Source organism: Anomaloglossus baeobatrachus, chromosome 1 (genome assembly GCF_048569485.1).
Source record: "Anomaloglossus baeobatrachus isolate aAnoBae1 chromosome 1, aAnoBae1.hap1, whole genome shotgun sequence".
Classification (NCBI taxonomy): Eukaryota; Metazoa; Chordata; class Amphibia; order Anura; family Aromobatidae; genus Anomaloglossus; species Anomaloglossus baeobatrachus.
In genome coordinates this window covers 493,541,542-493,560,951 of record NC_134353.1, presented here as the reverse complement: position 1 = coordinate 493,560,951, position 19,410 = coordinate 493,541,542, and the positions used below count along the sequence as shown (strand labels likewise).

General features: G+C 45.1%; 1 protein-coding gene across 1 annotated transcript in view; it reads left to right on the top strand.

Moving 5' to 3' along the window:
* The first annotated feature begins 16,536 nt into the window (after positions 1–16,536).
* SLC49A3 (solute carrier family 49 member 3) overlaps positions 16,537–19,410 on the top strand; it is a 61,031-nt gene continuing 58,157 nt past the window's right edge. The window contains exon 1 of the mRNA XM_075315621.1: positions 16,537–16,952. Coding sequence (XP_075171736.1) covers positions 16,770–16,952 — 183 coding nt within the window. The 5' untranslated portion in view covers positions 16,537–16,769. The remainder of the gene's footprint in view (positions 16,953–19,410) is intronic.

Sequence of the window (19,410 nt, the reverse complement as noted above, 5' to 3'; positions counted from 1 at the left end):
GCCAGGGACATAACAATTGCCGTCATAGAGATCTCAACTGGGCCCAAGAGTGGAGAGCACCCGCAGAGAACAGTATCTACTCCATCTGGATGTGTGCCTGAGGACGCACATCCAGCTGAAATGCATTGCAGAGAAGAAAATGGTCGGGTCTCTACAGCACATTACACGCGGCCTGCCAATCAAAAAACAGGCAGCTGACATCAACATTGCAGACATTGGTGTTGCATGCCAGGGATATCATGCATCACCAGAGAAGACACACTGATGTCAGCTCCCGGCCACTGCGCTGGCTACAGAGGACGACGTTGCAGGACATGGGAAGTGGGGATGGTGCCCAGGATGTGGGACATATTTACAAGGATGGGGGGTCATATTTACCAAGAAGGGGCTCAGGATAGGGGCTTCATATACATACTAGATTGGGGACATATTTACTGGGATGGTGGAGATATTTATCAGGATGGATGACATATACACCAAGATGGAGGACATTACTATATAATGAAGTTCCCCTTCAAGGAGGGCAATACTTATGTTTTTAGAGGATTTAGAATACCACATGGGCCAATATGTCTCACTTATGAGCCTATCGGACTCTAGTAGTATAAAGCGGGCTTTACACGGTACGATATCGTTAATGAATTATCGTCAGGGTCACGTTGTTTGTGACGCACATCCGGCGTCATTAAAGAGATCACAGAGTGTAACACTTAAGAGCGATCTTAAACGATCGCAAAAAAGGGCAAAATCGTTTGCCGTGTTGAGGTCATCCTGAAACAAAAAATGGTTTTCAGGATGTTAGAGATGTTGTTCCTTGTTCCTGCGGCAGCATACATTGCTGTGTGTGACACCACAGGAACGACGAACATCTGCTTTCCTGCCTCCATCGGCAATGCGGAAGGAAGGAGATGGGCGGGATGTTTACGTCTCGCTCATCTCCGCCCCTCCACTTCTATTGGTCGCCTGCCGTGTGACATCGCTGTGACGCCGCACGACCCGCCCCCTTATGAAGGAGGCGGATCGCTGGCCACAGTGACGTCGGATGGCAGGTAAGTGCGTGCGATGGGGTAAGCGAGGTTGTGCGACACGGGCAGCGATATGCCCGTGTCGCACAACCAACAGGGGCGGGTATGATCGCTTGCGATCTCGCTAGCGAGATCGCAGCGTGTAAAGCCCACTTAAGGGGGTGTAAGGCTCAGCCACCCCACACCTGCGTGTCTACTGTGTATAAAATGTAATGTCTAAAGTTTATGTTATGGTGTAATGTGGTTAAACGGCCACCATGTGTAAGCTGCTTCCCTGGTACTCCCAGGCTAGAGGGAGTTAGTGAAGGGGAGGGGCTTAGTTTGAAAAATAGCAGTTAAGAAGTCAGTTGGTGTGAGGAGAGTCCCTGAGGGAGAGGAAGAGACTGTGTCTGTGAGAGGCGTGGTGGAGGAAAACCCCAATAATTTTAATTTTGCATGAACTTCTGGGTCGAATCCGGGTGTGGACGCCATTTCATGGTTGATTCCTGACAAATCCCCTCAATCAGTGGAAGGTCAATGGGCTGTTGAGAGAAGAGTAGGACCTGACTGATCGTAAAAACTGTTGATTCTGCTGTGGATAGTAAAGCTGAAGGGGAGGATGAGGAGCTTAGAGACCTTAACAGGGGCCTGAGTACCAGGGAAGCAGTCGACAGGCAAAATACACAAATTAAGAGTGGCTCTGGTTGCTAATGGCAATGACCGAAGAGAAAAGCCGGAGCGCATGTGTAGTGCTCCATGAGGCAGGGGGTTAACCTACCCGTTGCCGGGCCGTTTTGGGTCAGGTCAGGCGTTGTCACGGGGTGAGGAAGATGGTGAGGGTTGTACTGGTGCAATGGGGTGCAGGGCTGGGACAGCGACAGAAACTGGACAACACAAGTTGGTAGCTTCCTCTTTACCTTTACTTGTCAGGTGTTATGGTCCAGGTATACAGTAGTCCAGTCAGCCCAGAAGCAGCGAAGATCTCTCCTTGCCTGGCGGGTTGGAGGTCTTCCTTAATGCGCTCTTTGTGGGAGCGACTGTGGCCTGGAGCAGTACAGCATCCCCTTCTCTCTCTTTACTAGAAGATGACTGTCTTCTGTGACGGGCAACGTGAACCGGTTATGGGACCCGCTTGTATTACTGCGATCCCGGGTTCTATATTGCTGCTGCGTCTTGGAACTATGGTGGGCCAGGAATGTAGAGTCTCTTGCCCTCCCGTTTTTGCTACTGGGCCGTTAGCACCCAGTAACCGAGGACTCCTGTGTCACGTCCTAGCGCTCAGTCCTGGAAAGGTCACACAGAAGCTCTCAAACAGCGACTACGCTTTCTCCTCGCCAACACTGTTCTCCCTGACTTCCTTCCTGTTCACACTAACCCTTCCCCCAGGTCAGCATGTACAGAGAGGCTCTGTTCAAAACAGGTTATGAGCTCCCCCTGCTGGCCTGGAGTAGGAGATGTTGCATGTAACGTTCCTGACAAGGAGAGATCCCCCACGCTGCCTCCAAGAATAGCATTGATCCCAGTGAGGAGAACAACGCCACTGTGGCTCCTGTGACCACTGGGTGCCACATATGTCCAAAGGATGGTATTTATTAAGAATGATGTTCCCTGTAACTAAAAACCTATGTGCCTGCCATTGGCGAGATGTTACAAGTAAACAGATGTTTTTGTTCATAAGGCCTAAAACACACTTCCGCAAAAAAAAACGTCCGTATGACGCGGTCCATTTTTCGGGCCCGTGTTCTGTTTTTTTGGGGCATTTCTCCGGTACGTATGGCATCCGTGTGATGGCGTATGTGAGCCGTGTGTACATGTAAAATGTCCGTGTTTGTGTGTAAAATGCCCGTGTATGTGTACGTGGAATGTCCGTGTGGAATGTCCGTTTGTGTGTTGCACAATGTCGTTGATACATGTCGGCTGACAGCAGACAGAGTTGCGCGATGAGAATGAACTCGGGTGAACTTTACCCGACTTCATTGTCATGCCGCGGCTCTGTCTGTGTGCCGCGTACTGATTAGCGATCACCTGTGAAGGATTCACCAGTGACCGCTAATCCCCCGAGTGACTGAAGTTAGCAGCCCTCTCTCATACTTACCGCTCCCCGATCACCAGCGCGGCGAGGAACAGCTGTGCAGAGAATATGCAGCAACAATTACTTTGAATATGCCGGCCGCTCATTAATCAATCTCGTATTCCCTGCTTTCCCCACCCACCGGCGCCTATGATTGGTTGCAGTCAGACACGCCCCCCACGCTGAGTGACAGCTGTCTCACTGCACCCAATCACAGCAGCCAGTGGGCGTGTCTACACTGTGCAGTAAAATAAATAAATAAATAAATAAATAATTAAAAAAAAAACGGCGTGCGGTCCCCACAATTTTAATACCAGCCAGATAAAGCCATACGGCTGAAGGCTGGTATTCTCAGGATGGGGAGCCCCACGTTATGGGGAGCCCCCCAGCCTAGCAATATCAGTCAGCAGCCGCCCAGAATTGCCGCATACATTATATGCGACAGTTCTGGGACTGTACCCGGCTCTTCCCGATTTGTCCTGGTGCGTTGGCAAATCGGGGTAATAAGGAGTTATTGGCAGCCCATAGCTGCCACTAAATCCTAGATTAATCATGTCAGGCGTCTCCCCGAGATACCTTCCATGATTAATCTGTAAGTGACAGTAAATAAACACACACACACCTGAAAAAATCATTTATTAGAAATAAAAAAACACTAACAAATTCCCTGGTTCACCAATTTAATAAGCCCCAAAAAGCCCCCCATGTTACACTCTTCTGGTGGAAAATTGGATAGAGGATAGGATTATATTTGATAAATAAAGCTACTGCAGATTTCAGAATGGGACATATACCAGTGATTAGCAATAAGAAAAAATTTGCTTAGAGCCACTTGCCTTAAGCTGCACTATATGTGGAGGTCTCGGTTTGCTTGTAGCGTAAAGAGTGAGGCAGCGGCGGGTGCACACTCAGAGCTGGGAGCCGGAAGCTGCAGTCGTCAGCGCTGGTTACCAGGGGCCTCGGCTGAAAGAGTACCTGGCAACCTAGCCCGAGGAGCATGGGGAGTGAGCGGGTGACATCATGCGGCTCGGGCTACAGAAGCCATTGCTGGGAAAAAAAGGAGGCGTTTCTTTTCCTACCCGATTCGAAAGCAAACACTTGGGGTACGGGACAATGACACTGACAGTCGGGGTACGGGATAATGACACTGACACTTGGCTCTTTCCCTCAGCACCCAGCCTTCCTATGTTCTGATATCCATCTTTTCCTCTCCACCCAGCTTCCCCATGCTCTGCTATACATCTTTCCCTCAGCACCCAGCTTTCCCATATCAAAGCATAGGAAAGCTGGGTGCGGAGAGATGTATAGCAGAGCATGGGAAAGCTAGGTGCTGACGGAAATGCTTGTATATTTGTCCCCCTTGTATACATAGTTCTCCCTATACAATAATGGCCCTCGTATAGCCTTCCATATAGTATAAAGCAGTCATGGCGAACCTTTTACAGGCCGAGTGCCCAAACTGTAGCCCTAAACCCAATTTTTTTTCCGAAGTGCCAACCAATCCTATTATATAAAGAATTGATTTTAATCTTACCTTTGCCGTCTTCTCCTCAGCAGGGGGCATCACACTCATGCTTACCACACACTGAAGCTGAGCCCCTGCCCTTTCCAGACGCAGCAGTTGGATTGATCTTTCTGGAAAAAAATTGCAGCATATTAGACAGAGATTTTAGCCTGGAATGCAATCAGATGTCACCCTGTAATCCACATCTACATTTCAAAGTCTGAACAATCTTGAAATCCCATAAAGACGTACGAGTGGCTCCCCTCCCCATCATTGTGTAGTTATGTCCCCCTTCCTCGGCCACTTCCTGGTAAACATGTCCCCCATCCTGATATAGATTTCCTACATTCTGGTATATTTGTCCCCATCATGGCCCCATCCTGGTAAATGTTCTCCATCCTGGTAAATGTTACCCATTCTTGCATGTTCCCCCCATGCTGGTAAATGTTCCCCCATCCTGACATATTGCCCATCCTTGTAAATGTTCCCCCATCCCGGCATGTACCCCATTCCTGGTAAATGTTCCCAATCCTGGTTAATTTACCCCATCCAGGTAAATGTACCCCTTCCTGGTAAATGTACCCTATCGTGGCATGTTTCCTCCATCCTGGCATGCATGTTTCCTCCATCTTGCCATGCATGTTTCCTCCATCCTGCCATGCATGTTTTCTCCATCTTGCCATGCATGTTTCCTCCATCCTGGCATGCATGTTTCCTCCATCCTGCCATGCATGTTTCCTCCATCCTGCCATGCATGTTTTCTCCATCTTGCCATGCATGTTTCCTCCATCCTGCCATGCATGTTTCCTCCATCCTGGCATGCATGTTTCCTCCATCCTGGTATGCATGTTTCCTCCATCCTGCCATGCATGTTTTCTCCATCTTGCCATGCATGTTTCCTCCATCCTGCCATGCATGTTTCCTCCATCCTGGCATGCATGTTTCCCCCATCCTGGCATGCATGTTTCCCCATCCTGGCATGCATGTTTCCCCATCCTGGCATGCATGTTTCCCCATCCTGGCATGCATGTTTCCTCCATCCTGCCATGCATGTTTTCACCATCCTGGCATGCATGTTTCCTCCATCCTGCCATGCATGTTTTCACCATCCTGGCATGCATGTTTTTCCTATCCTGGCATGCATGTTTTCCCATCCTGGCATGCATGTTTCCTCCATCCTGGCATGCATGTTTCCTCCATCCTGGCATGCATGTTTCCCCCCATCCTGGCATGCATGTCACCCCCCCCCCCATGCTGGCATGCATGTTCCCCCCCCATGCTGGCATGCGTGTCCCCCCCCCCATGCTGGCATGTGTGTTCTCCCACCCCATGCTGGCATGTGCGTTCCCCCACCCCCACCCCACGCTGGCATGTGCGTTCCCCCACCCTGCCATGTGCATCTCCCCCCCACCCCACGCTGCCATGTGCATTCCCCCACCCCCACGCTGCCATGTGCGTTCCCCCACCCCCACGCTGCCATGTGCATTCCCCCACCCCACGCTGCCATGTGCATTCCCCCACCCCCACGCTGCCATGTGCATTCCCCCACCCCCACGCTGCCATGTGCGTTCCCCCTCTCCCACCCCACGCTGCCATGTGCGTTCCCCCTCTCCCACCCCACGCTGCCATGTGCGTTCCCCCTCTCCCACCCCACGCTGCCATGTGCGTTCCCCCTCTCCCACCCCACGCTGCCATGTGCGTTCCCCCTCTCCCACCCCATGCTGCCATGTGCGTTCCCCCTCTCCCACCCCATGCTGGCGCTGCCGCACATGAGTTATAAAAAAAAAAAAAAGCAACACAACTTACCTGCACACGCTCCCCCGCTGCGCGCTGCTGGGTCCTCAATTCCCACGCGGCCAGCAGACGGCGCCGGCGCTGCTCTCTGACGCTCCTCCGTCTCCTAGGCAACACACTGCAGCCTGGGAGAGGAGGAGTGTCAGAGCGGAGGAGAAATGTCTCCTCCGCTCCAACACAGATTTGATCTGCCGGCATGACTGCACTAGCAGATCAAACCTGCAGCATCGGGCGACAGCACGCGTGCCACCAGAATGGGCTCAGCGTGCCATCACTGGTATAAAGAGTCCCACATAACCCTTCATATACTAGAATGCACCTCCATAGTCCTCCATGTATTAGAATGCATTTCCCATAGTTCTCCATGTATTATAATTCACCCCATAGTTCTCCATATATTCTAATTCACCCCATAGTCCTCCATGTATAAAGTAGCCCTCATAGCCTTCCAATTATTATAATGGATTTACCATAGTTCTCCATATATTATAATTCACTCCATAGTTCTCCATATATTAGAATGTACCCATAGTACTTCATATATTATATTGCACCACATAGTCCTCCATGTTTCATAATGCACCCACATAGTCCATGTATAAGGTAGCCTTCATAGTCCTCCATATATTATAATGTAGCCCCCATAGTCCTATATGTATTATAACGCAACCCCATAAAACCTTCATATTGTGTTATGCAACCCTATACTCCTCCATGTATAATGCACCCATATCGATAGTCCATGTATAAGGTGTCCATCATGTTGTATAATGCATCCCCATAAACCTCCATGTATAATGCAGCCATCCCCCCATGCTCCATGTATAATGCAGGCACCCTCCCATGCTCCATGTATAATGCACCCAGCCACCCATGCTCTATGTATAATGCAGGCAGCCTCCCATGCTCCATCTATAATGCAGCCCCCCCCCCCATGCTCCATGTATATTGCAGCCAGCCCCCTCATGCTCCATGTATAATGCAGGCAGCCCCCCATGTATAATGCAGCCCCCCACATGCTCCATGTATAATGCAGCCAGCCCCCCATGCTCCATGTATAATGCACACAGCCACCCATGCTCTATGTATAATGCAGGCAGCCTCCCATGCTCCATCTATAATGCAGCCCCCATGCTCCATGTATATTGCAGCCAGCCCCCTCATGCTCCATGTATAATGCAGGCAGCCCCCCATGTATAATGCAGCCCCCCATGCTCCATGTATAATGCAGCCAGCCCCCCATGCTCCATGTATAATGCAGCCAGCCCCCCATGCTCCTTGTATAATGCAGCCAGCCCCCATGCTCCATGTATAATGCAGGCAGCCCCCCCATGCTTCATGTACAATAAAGGCAGCCCCCCCATGCTCCATGTATAATGCAGCCCTCCATGCTCCATGTATAATGCAGCCAGCCCCCCATGCTCCATGTATAATGCAGCCAGCCCCCCATGCTCCATGTATAATGCAGGCAGCCCCCTCATGCTCCATGTACAATGCAGGCAGCCCCGTCATGCTCCATGTAGAATGCAGGCAGCCCCCTCATGCTCCATGTACAATGCAGGAACCCCCCCATGCTCCATGTATAATGCAGGCAGCCCCCATGTATAATGCAGCCCCCCCATGCTCCATGTATAATGCAGCCAGCCCCCCATGCTCCATGTATAATGCACACAGCCACCCATGCTCTATGTATAATGCAGGCAGCCTCCCATGCTCCATCTATAATGCAGCCCCCATGCTCCATCTAAAATGCAGGCAGCCCCCTCATGCTCCATGTATAATGCAGGCAGCCCCCATGTATAATGCAGCCCCCCCATGCTCCATGTATAATGCAGCCAGCCCCCCATGCTCCATGTATAATGCAGCCAGCCCCCCATGCTCCATGTATAATGCAGGCAGCCCCCTCATGCTCCATGTACAATGCAAGCAGCCCCCTCATGCTCCATGTACAATGCAGGCAGTCCCCTCATGCTCCATGTACAATGCAGGCAGCCCCCTCATGCTCCATGTATAATGCAGGCAGCCCCCTCATGCTCCATGTACAATGCAGGCAGCCCCGTCATGCTCCATGTAGAATGCAGGCAGCCCCCTCATGCTCCATGTACAATGCAGGAACCCCCCCATGCTCCATGTATAATGCAGGCAGCCCCCATGTATAATGCAGCCCCCCCATGCTCCATGTATAATGCAGTCAGCCCCCCATGCTCCATGTATAATGCACACAGCCACCCATGCTCTATGTATAATGCAGGCAGCCTCCCATGCTCCATCTATAATGCAGCCCCCATGCTCCATCTAAAATGCAGGCAGCCCCCTCATGCTCCATGTATAATGCAGGCAGCCCCCATGTATAATGCAGCCCCCCCATGCTCCATGTATAATGCAGCCAGCCCCCCATGCTCCATGTATAATGCAGGCAGCCCCCTCATGCTCCATGTACAATGCAAGCAGCCCCCTCATGCTCCATGTACAATGCAGGCAGTCCCCTCATGCTCCATGTACAATGCAGGCAGCCCCCTCATGCTCCATGTATAATGCAGGCAGCCCCCTCATGCTCCATGTACAATGCAGGCAGCCCCCTCATGCTCCATCTAAAATGCAGGCAGCCCCTCATGCTCCATGTACGATGTAGGCTGCCCCCCCATGCTCCATGTACAATGCAGGCTGCCCCCATGCTCCATGTATAATGCAGCCAAACCCCCATGCTCCATGTATAATGCAGGCAGCCTCCCCATGCTCCATGTACAATACAGGTTGCCCCCCATGCTTCATGTACAATGCAGGCTACCCCCATGCTCCATGTATAATGCAGGCAGCCCCCATGCTCCATTCATAATGCAGCCGGTCCCCCATGCTCCATGTATAATGCAACCTCCACGGCCTCTGGCCACCGTGTAGACACGGATTTAAAAAAAAACAAAAGTTCTATAACCTCTCTCCTCGTTTCAGCGCTGCTCCGTCCTCACCTCTCCTTGTTCCCCTGCTGCTGTGGTCGGCGTCCTCCCACCCTGCACTCTGTGCTCTGAGCACAGCCGTCACACCGGAATGACGTCACCGTGCAGGCATGGGGGAAGTGAATGATGGAGCGTGGAGCTGCACTGGCCACTCCACACATAATTGTTGCTGTGTGCCATGACGGAGGAGGGGGGTCCGGTGCCGCCGCTGACAGCGTGCAGAGGGGCCCGGTGTCAGCGGCGGTGGCCCGGGTCATACAGCGGCCACGTGGTCTACACCAGATCAGCGCAGCTCCTCTCACAAAAAGGAGCTGACTGCTGATATGCTGGGCAGCTGCGGACCCCTAAGCTGCCGGGCCCGGTCGCAGTCACGACCTCTGCAACCGCGGTAGTTACGCCCCTGACTCCTCCTATTACAAGGTGGTTTTACTGGCCAAAGTAAATTGCCTCTTTGATGAGTTTGGTTTGATTAAACCCAAATAATGGTGGTTTGATTAATTTAAAACAGCAATCCATTCCAGGAGCTAGCTCAGTGATCACAATAGGGGAACTACGTGAATGAGTGAGAGGATGTCTGTAATATGCATTTATAGATGAATTTATAGTTCTTTGCCTATGGATATATCTTCTTATCCAGCACAGCCTGTAATATAGCTTAAATAGGGAGTTTGGAATAGGACGAATAATACAACTAGCATTGATAAAATTTATGAGAAAAAAGAAACATTCTTTAATAACCAAAAACAGATTTAATTAAAATCCTTTTTTATTTTTGCTACAGCAACATTTTGTGAAGTACCTCTGGGTTCAAAATGCTCACTATACCCTTGAATAAAATCCTCGTGGAGTCTAGTTTCCAAAATAGGGTCACTCATCGTGCGTTTCTGCTGTATAGGTATCTTAGGGGACCTGAAAATGCGATATATGTTGCCCGCAATTTATTTCAGCTTTTCCAAAATTCAGATGGTGCTTCTTCCATTCCAAGCCATTCCGTTTGTCCAAACAGAGGTTGATGACCACATGTGGGGTATACCTACACTCTAATGAAATTGGATAGCAAACTATGGGGTCCACATTTTGGTGTTGCCTTTTGAAAAATTTGATGCTAAAGCAACATTATTGTGAAAAAAATGAAAAATTTCAATAAGACAACCTACTGTTATCAAATACTGTGAAGTACCCATGGGTTCAAAATGCTCATTATACCCCTGAATAAAATCATTGAAGGGCCTAGTATCCAAAATGGGGTCACATGTGAGGGAGCTCCACTGTTTAGGCACAACAGGGGTCTCCAAACACAATATGGTGTCCGCTAATGATTCCAGCCAAATGGCCCTTCTTCCCTTGCGAGCCCTGGTGTGTGTCAAAACAGTTGATTTCCAAGACATATGAGGTATCAGTGTGCCGCCCCTGAAGCAGTCAAATTTCTTGGACCTGGGGGCTTGCGGCCACTCAAATGTAAAGGGGGAATTTACAGGGGATGAATGTTCGTGACGCCACCTGCGGGTTGCAGTAAAGGGGAGTACCACCGCTGCTGAAGGGAGTACCGGGGCAGATGGTGTGGGGCAGCCAGGTGTCAGTCCCTCCGCATGTAGGGAAGGCCCAGGACAGTGGGGATTTGGTAAACGGGTAGCTTGGCCTTGGAAAGCAGTTTGCAGGGGTCAGATTACTCACTGCGGTAGTCGTGGTGCTGGATTAGGTGGAATAAGCAGACACTCACACAGATGGTAAACCAAAGTCTTTTGGCACCGCAGTCTCTACGGGGGGAGCCCGTCCAGGTCCCGCTCCCACCAGTGTCACTTGGTAAGTCCGGAGTCCTGCCTCCGTGCATAAATTTATTGACCATTGTGGCCCTTCGGCTTGAAGCTTTCAGGGCCCGCTACCCGTGTGTATGGCAGCTGTGCTCTTGATGGCTGGCACTTGGGATTTCAGTGGTTTGTGTAGTTTGGAGAACCTTATCCCCCGCATTGTGCTGATGCCTTCAATCTCTGAGCTCTTGGGGAAAGAGACTATCCTCCACAGGTGAATTATCAGGTTGCGTGAAGCTACTCCCTGATCTAGGGTCCAGTTCTCCGTCGTGCTCGGTACCGGTCCGGTTACTGAACCTCTGGTGCCGAACGTTCTCCAGAACTAAGTCTGCTACACCCTCTTCAATACCCTGCGACCAGGTTTCCGACTCCTGTGGTCCTGGACCACCGTCTGCGACCCAACCTGTCGTCCCTGGGAGCTCCAACTCCCTAGCTCCTCACTCTTTGAGGGCTAACTCTCAACAACCCTGTCTCTCCTCCCACCAGTATGCCTGACCCCTAGGTGGGCGGCCCTGCTCCAACCTGACCAACCCACTGGTATGTCTGTACAGGTCTGGTGTGAGGTGTGGAACCATGGTGGGTAGGCCCTGCATCCTGGGGGACAGGATGCAGTTCCCTGTAGCACCCTGATATAGTCAGGGGCGCTACATCAGCGTACTCAGGAGAAATTGCACAATAAATTGTATGGTGAATTTTTTCCTGTTCCCCTTGTGAAAAAAAAGCCATCTAGTTAAAGTAACAATTTTATGATAAAAAAAAAATGTTTATGTTCACGGCTCAACATTATCATCTGTGAAGCACCCAGGAGTTAAAGGTGCTCACCAGACATATATATATAAATTCCTTGAGGGGGTCTAATTTTCAAAATGGGGTCACTTGTGGGGGTGCCCCACTGTTTAAATTAACATAAACCCCCTTAAAACTTAACATTTAATATTGATGTTTAAAAAATACAATACCACACTATGTGATCAAAGTGAAATAGTGCACAGGAGAGAGAGGGAAAAATATCCCTACAATATCCGCTCCCTCCTGTGTTCTACCTAACCGTGGAGGTTGGCACCCTAAAGATACGTAGTGGCGCCCCCACTCCTCGACGGCTGTCCCTACTAATAACCCTATGAGCCCCTAGCCAAAGGATAAAGTGCAGTGCAAGCAATTAAAGTGCAGTGCCAACATATATATAAAGTGATACTTGTGCAAAAACTGGAGCTCATAAAAAGCCTCAATTGATAAGAGGCCACAATCCTATCTCAAATGAGACCCTCGATAATAGCAGGGACAACTAGACTTAGCTTAATCTGCCTCAACGCGTTTCACCATCTCATGGTTCATCAGGAGGCCGATGTCCATATGCTGTGGTATGATAGACCTGTGGCAGTAACCGTGCTGCCAGATTCACATGATGCTGTTAAAGGTGCTCACCAGACATATATATATAAATTCCTTGAGGGGGTCTAATTTTCAAAATGGGGTCACTTGTGGGGGTGCCCCACTGTTTAGGCACATCAGGGGTCCTCCAAAAGTGACATGGCGCCCACTAATGTTTGCAACTATTTTAGCATTCAAAAAGTTAAATGGCCCTCCTTCCCTTACGAAACCTGCTGTGCACCCAAACAATTGATTTCCACCACATGTGAGGTATCTGCGTACTTAGGAGAAATTGCACAATAAATTGTATGGTGCATTCTCTCCTTTTACCCTTGTGAAAAAAGCTACCTGGTTGAAGAAACAATTTTGTGGTAGATATGTATTTTCACAGCTACACATTATAAACTTCTGTGAAGCACCTGAAGGTTCAAGGTGCTCAAACATCTAGATAAATTCCATGAGAAGTGCAGTTTCCAAAATGGGGTCATTTGTGAGAGGTTTCAACTGTTAAGGTGCGTTAGGGGCTCTCCGAATGCGACATGGTGCCCACAATCTATTCAATCCAAATTTGTTTTTCAAAATTCAAATGGTGCTCTATCTGTTTTAAACCCTCCCATTTTTCCAAACAGAGGTTTCAGTCCACATGTGGGGTATCCCTGCGCTCATAAGAGATTTGGTAACAAACTGTGAGTTCCACATTTTGCCATTACTTCTTGAAAAAGTGGGACATTTGGTGCTAAAGCAACATTTTTGTGAAAAAAAAGTACCGTAATAATTTTCAATATGACAACCTAATATTATCAAATTCTGTGACGGACCTGTGGTTTGAAAATGCTCACTATACCCCTGCTAAAATCCTTGTGGGGTCTAGTTTCCAGAATGGGGCCACTTTAGGGGGCTTTCTGCTGTGTCGGTACCTTAGGGGTCCAGCAAATACGACATGGTATTGGCAATCTATTTCAAATATGTGTTCTAAAATTGAAATATTGCTCCTTCTGTTCCGAGCCCTCCCATTTGTCCATACAGAGGTTTTTGACCACATGTGGGGTATCAGCATGCTCAGAAGAAACTGGATAGGTAACATATTTTTGGGTCCATTTTCTCAAGCAATCCCTTGTAAAAGTGAATAAATTGAGGCTAAAGCAATATTTTTCGGTAAAATGTAAATTTATTTCTTCATTTTACTTTGCATTCATTCCTGTGAAGCACCTGAAGGGTTAATACACTTCTTAGCTGTGCTTTTGAGCAGTGTGAGGGGTGCAATGTTTAGAATGGTGTCACTTTTAGGTGTTTTCTGTCACTTAGGCCTCTCAAAGTCACTTCAAATGTGATGTGGTCGCTTAAAAAATGGTTTTGTATTTTGTTGGAAAAATAAGAAATTGCTGATGACCTTTGAAATCTTCTAACTTCCTACAAAAATAAAATTATGTTTTAAAATATTGCGCTGATGTAAAGTAGACATGTGGGAAATGTTATTTAGTATTTATTTTGTGTGACATAACTCTGTGGTTTAAGGGTATAAAAATTCAAAGTTTGAAAGTTGCTAAATTTTCGCCAAATTTCCAATTTTTTCACAAGTAAATGCAAATGATATCGTTCTAAATTTACCACTATCATGAAGTACAATATGTCATAAAAAAAAAACAACAATCTCAGAATCACCGGGATCTGTTGAAGCGTTCCAGAGTTATAACGTAATATAACGACACTGGTAAAAATGGTAAAATGGACCTACTCATAAATACTTAAAAAATTTGTGTGAATTCTATATCAGTCACTTAGAGAAGCCAATGAAAAAAACACCAGAAAAGAAAAGTCTGTACCGGAGCATGATGCTTTTTGAAAGAAAAAAAATAATACCACTGTCACCAAAAAGACAGCCAAAACCCCACAAATTAATACACAATATAAGACCCTACTAACTTCGATGGATTTCATTATTTTGACTGTATAGGCCCCATCACACACAGAGATAAATCTTTGGCAGATCTGTGGTTGCAGTGAAATCATGGACATATTGTTCCATTTGTACAAGGTCACAAACCCGCCACTGATTGTCCACAATTTCACTGCAACCACAGATCTGCCGCAGATTTATCTCTGTGTGTGACAGGGCCTTAATGCTACACTACTCTTGCCATCAAATGATGGAATAAGCCTGTAAAGGATCGGAATGGGACCACTGGTGCGGATGCCCACACAGCTATGACAAGAGAGAGACAGAGACAGAGAGACTGGAATGAAAGGAAAGAAAGAAAACAATCTACCTAGCATGTTCTAGATTTCTAAGGTCACCAACAATACATGGCTTGTCTTTATAATGGACTCAATGCTTTCTTGGAACTTCTGGATGGAATTCCAACGATGAAAATGGAAATCTTTCGATTCTGGACTCCTTACTTATCCTGACTGCATGTCTTGTCTAAATATTTCAATGTCTCCTGGTCCAGATTTCTCAGTCTTCCTCACACCTCCACCCCCATCACTCTCTCCCCCTCTTGCTCTTTTTCTTCTTGCTTTTAAAGTCTTTATAATAAATAGGTGTCTAAATAATTGGTGTTGGGAGAAATTCTGCTATTTAGCTATGGATCCCTTCGGTACAGTTTTTCCATTGTCTTTATGTTTTCATTTTTACTGATGAGTAATTGTCTTAATGCTATTTTCATTTAATGTTATGACTGTAAGTAATAGGATTGCATAGTCTCAGGAGTTTCTGTTCTTTTTTCTACCATGAAGAATAAAAAGAAAAAAAAGGTTAAGACGGACAAGAACGTAGGAAAAAAGGAAACAAAAGACAGACAAAGCAAGAAAAAAGGGAATGACAGACAAGAAAGTAAGAAAAAAAAGGGAAAGAAAGACAATAAAGTAAGAAAAGAAGAAAATAGACAAGAAAAAAAGGAAAAGACAGAAAAGAAAGTAAGAAAAAAAGGGAAAGAAAGACAATAAAGTAAGAAAAGAAGAAGAAAATAGACAAGAAAGTAAGAAAAAAAGAAGGAAAAGCCAGACAAGAAAGTAAGAAAAAAGAAGGAAAAGACAGACAAGAAAGTAAGAAAAAAAGGGAAAGAAAGACAATAAAGTAAGAAAAGAAGAAGAAAATAGACAAGAAAGTAAGAAAAAAAGAAGGAAAAGACAGACAAGAGAGTAAGAAAAAAAGGGAAAGAAAGACAAGAAAGTAAGAAAAGAAGAAGAAAATAGACAAGAAAGTAAGAAAAAAAGAAGGAAAAGCCAGACAGGAAAGTAAGAAAAAAGAAGGAAAAGCCAGACAAGAAAGTAAGAAAAAAAAGGGAAAGAAAGACAATAAAGTAAGAAAAGAAGAAGAAAATAGACAAGAAAGTAAGAAAAAAAGAAGGAAAAGACAGACAAGAGAGTAAGAAAAAAAGGGAAAGAAAGACATTAAAGTAAGAAAAGAAGAAGAAAATAGACAAGAAAGTAAGAAAAAAAGAAGGAAAAGCCAGACAAGAAAGTAAGAAAAAAGAAGGAAAAGCCAGACAAGAAAGTAAGAAAAAAGAAGGAAAAGACAGACAAGAAAGTAAGAAAAAAAGGGAAAGAAAGACAATAAAGTAAGAAAAGAAGAAGAAAATAGACAAGAAAGTAAGAAAAAAAAAAGACGGAAAAGCCAGACAAGAAAGTAAGAAAAAAGAAAGGCAAGTACATAAGAAAAAAGGGCAAGAAAGACAAGAAAGTTAGAAAAATGGAAAAAAAAGACACGAGGAAAGAAAAAAAAGGGAAAGACAAGAAGGAAAGAAAAAAGGGAAAGACAAGAAAGAAAAAAGGATAAGAAAGACAAGAAAGAAAAAAAAGAATATGAGGAAAATGAAAAAAAAAGAAAAAGAAATAGAAAAGAAAGAAATAGAAAAAGAAAAGCAAGAAGGAAAATAGAGAAAGAAAGAAAGAAAAAAAAATACAGAAAAAGTAAGAAAACTAAGCACATAAAAGAAAAGAAGGAAAAGAAACCAGAAGAGAAACCAAAGTCAGCTGCTCTCCCTGCCTGCAGCCGGCATAGTTCCGTGTTGTGCTGTGGGCAGGACTCAGCCCGTGTCATCAGGCTCCAGTCACAGCCATTACACGGGGATTTCACAGTGTTTGTGTGGATTTTCCACTTCCTCGTCAGAGCCGGGGTGCAATGGCCGGCATAGCTGTCAGGGGCAGCTGTCTCCCGTGACTCCTTAGCCCCTGCGCTTGGCATCACTGAGGGTAGTGCCACTGTTACGTTGGGCATGAGTTATTTCCGTGGGTGATAGAGCTGCTGACCCCGGGAGAGACATGGCTGAGGCTGCCATCCACCAGGAGCCGGAGCACAGTGCCGCAGACGATGCCATGCTGTTACCAGAAGACCCGAACTACGAGCGATGCCAGGCGCTGGGCAAGCTGAGCCAGGTGCGGCTGTACCGGAGGAGGTGGCTGATCCTGGCTGTAGTGTGTGTGCTCAACTCCTCCAACGCGATGGTAAGTGCCAGCCTGAGGGCGCACTCCATGCCCACTCCTGACGGCAACATGTGTACTGTGTGCCTTATCTCACCTTCTCAAGAGGTTCTGCAGCAGCGAGTCTATAGACGGAAATGTTTCATTAACAAAATTATGTATCTCTGCTTATATGGTATGAATATGCATAACACCAGTACAGTATAGAGTATATACACACCACACATAACACCAGTATATAGTATAAATATACACACCACACATAACACCAGTATATAGTATAAATATACACACCACACATAACACCAGTATATAGTATAAATATACACACCACACATAACACCAGTATATAGTATAAATATACACACCACACATAACACCAGTATATAGTATAAATATACACACCACACATAACACCAGTACAGTATATAGTATATACACACCACACATAACACCAATATATAGTATAAATATACACACCACACATAACACCAATATATAGTATAAATATACACACCACACATAACACCAGTATATAGTATAAATATACACACCACACATAACACCAGTATATAGTATAAATATACACACCACACATAACACCAATATATAGTATAAATATACACACCACACATAACACCAGTATATAGTATAAATATACACACCACACATAACACCAGTACAGTATATAGTATATACACACCACACATAACACCAGTATATAGTATAAATATACACACCACACATAGCATCAGTACAGTATATAGTATAGACACACCACACATAACACCAGTATATAGTATAAATATACACACCACACATAACACCAGTACAGTATATAGTATATACACACCACACATAACACCAATATATAGTATAAATATACACACCACACATAACACCAATATATAGTATAAATATACACACCACACATAACACCAGTATATAGTATAAATATACACGCCACACATAACACCAATATATAGTATAAATATACACACCACACATAACACCAGTATATAGTATAAATATACACACCACACATAACACCAGTATATAGTATAAATATACACACCACACATAACACCAGTACAGTATATAGTATATACACACCACACATAACACCAATATATAGTATAAATATACACGCCACACATAACACCAGTATATAGTATAAATATACACACCACACATAACACCAGTATATAGTATAAATATACACACCACACATAACACCAGTATATAGTATAAATATACACACCACACATAACACCAGTACAGTATATAGTATATACACACCACACATAACACCAATATATAGTATAAATATACACGCCACACATAACACCAATATATAGTATAAATATACACACCACACATAACACCAGTATATAGTATAAATATACACACCACACATAACACCAGTATATAGTATAAATATACACACCACACATAACACCAGTACAGTATATAGTATATACACACCACACATAACACCAGTATATAGTATAAATATACACACCACACATAACACCAATATATAGTATAAATATACACACCACACATAACACCAGTATATAGTATAAATATACACGCCACACATAACACCAATATATAGTATAAATATACACACCACACATAACACCAGTATATAGTATAAATATACACACCACACATAACACCAGTATATAGTATAAATATACACACCACACATAACACCAGTACAGTATATAGTATATACACACCACACATAACACCAATATATAGTATAAATATACACGCCACACATAACACCAGTATATAGTATAAATATACACACCACACATAACACCAGTATATAGTATAAATATACACACCACACATAACACCAGTATATAGTATAAATATACACACCACACATAACACCAGTACAGTATATAGTATATACACACCACACATAACACCAATATATAGTATAAATATACACGCCACACATAACACCAATATATAGTATAAATATACACACCACACATAACACCAGTATATAGTATAAATATACACACCACACATAACACCAGTATATAGTATAAATATACACACCACACATAACACCAGTACAGTATATAGTATATACACACCACACATAACACCAATATATAGTATAAATATACACACCACACATAACACCAGTATATAGTATAAATATACACACCACACATAACACCAGTATATAGTATAAATATACACACCACACATAACACCAATATATAGTATAAATATACACACCACACATAACACCAGTATATAGTATAAATATACACACCACACATAACACCAATATATAGTATAAATATACACACCACACATAACACCAATATATAGTATAAATATACACACCACACATAACACCAGTATATAGTATAAATATACACACCACACATAACACCAATATATAGTATAAATATACACACCACACATAACACCAGTATATAGTATAAATATA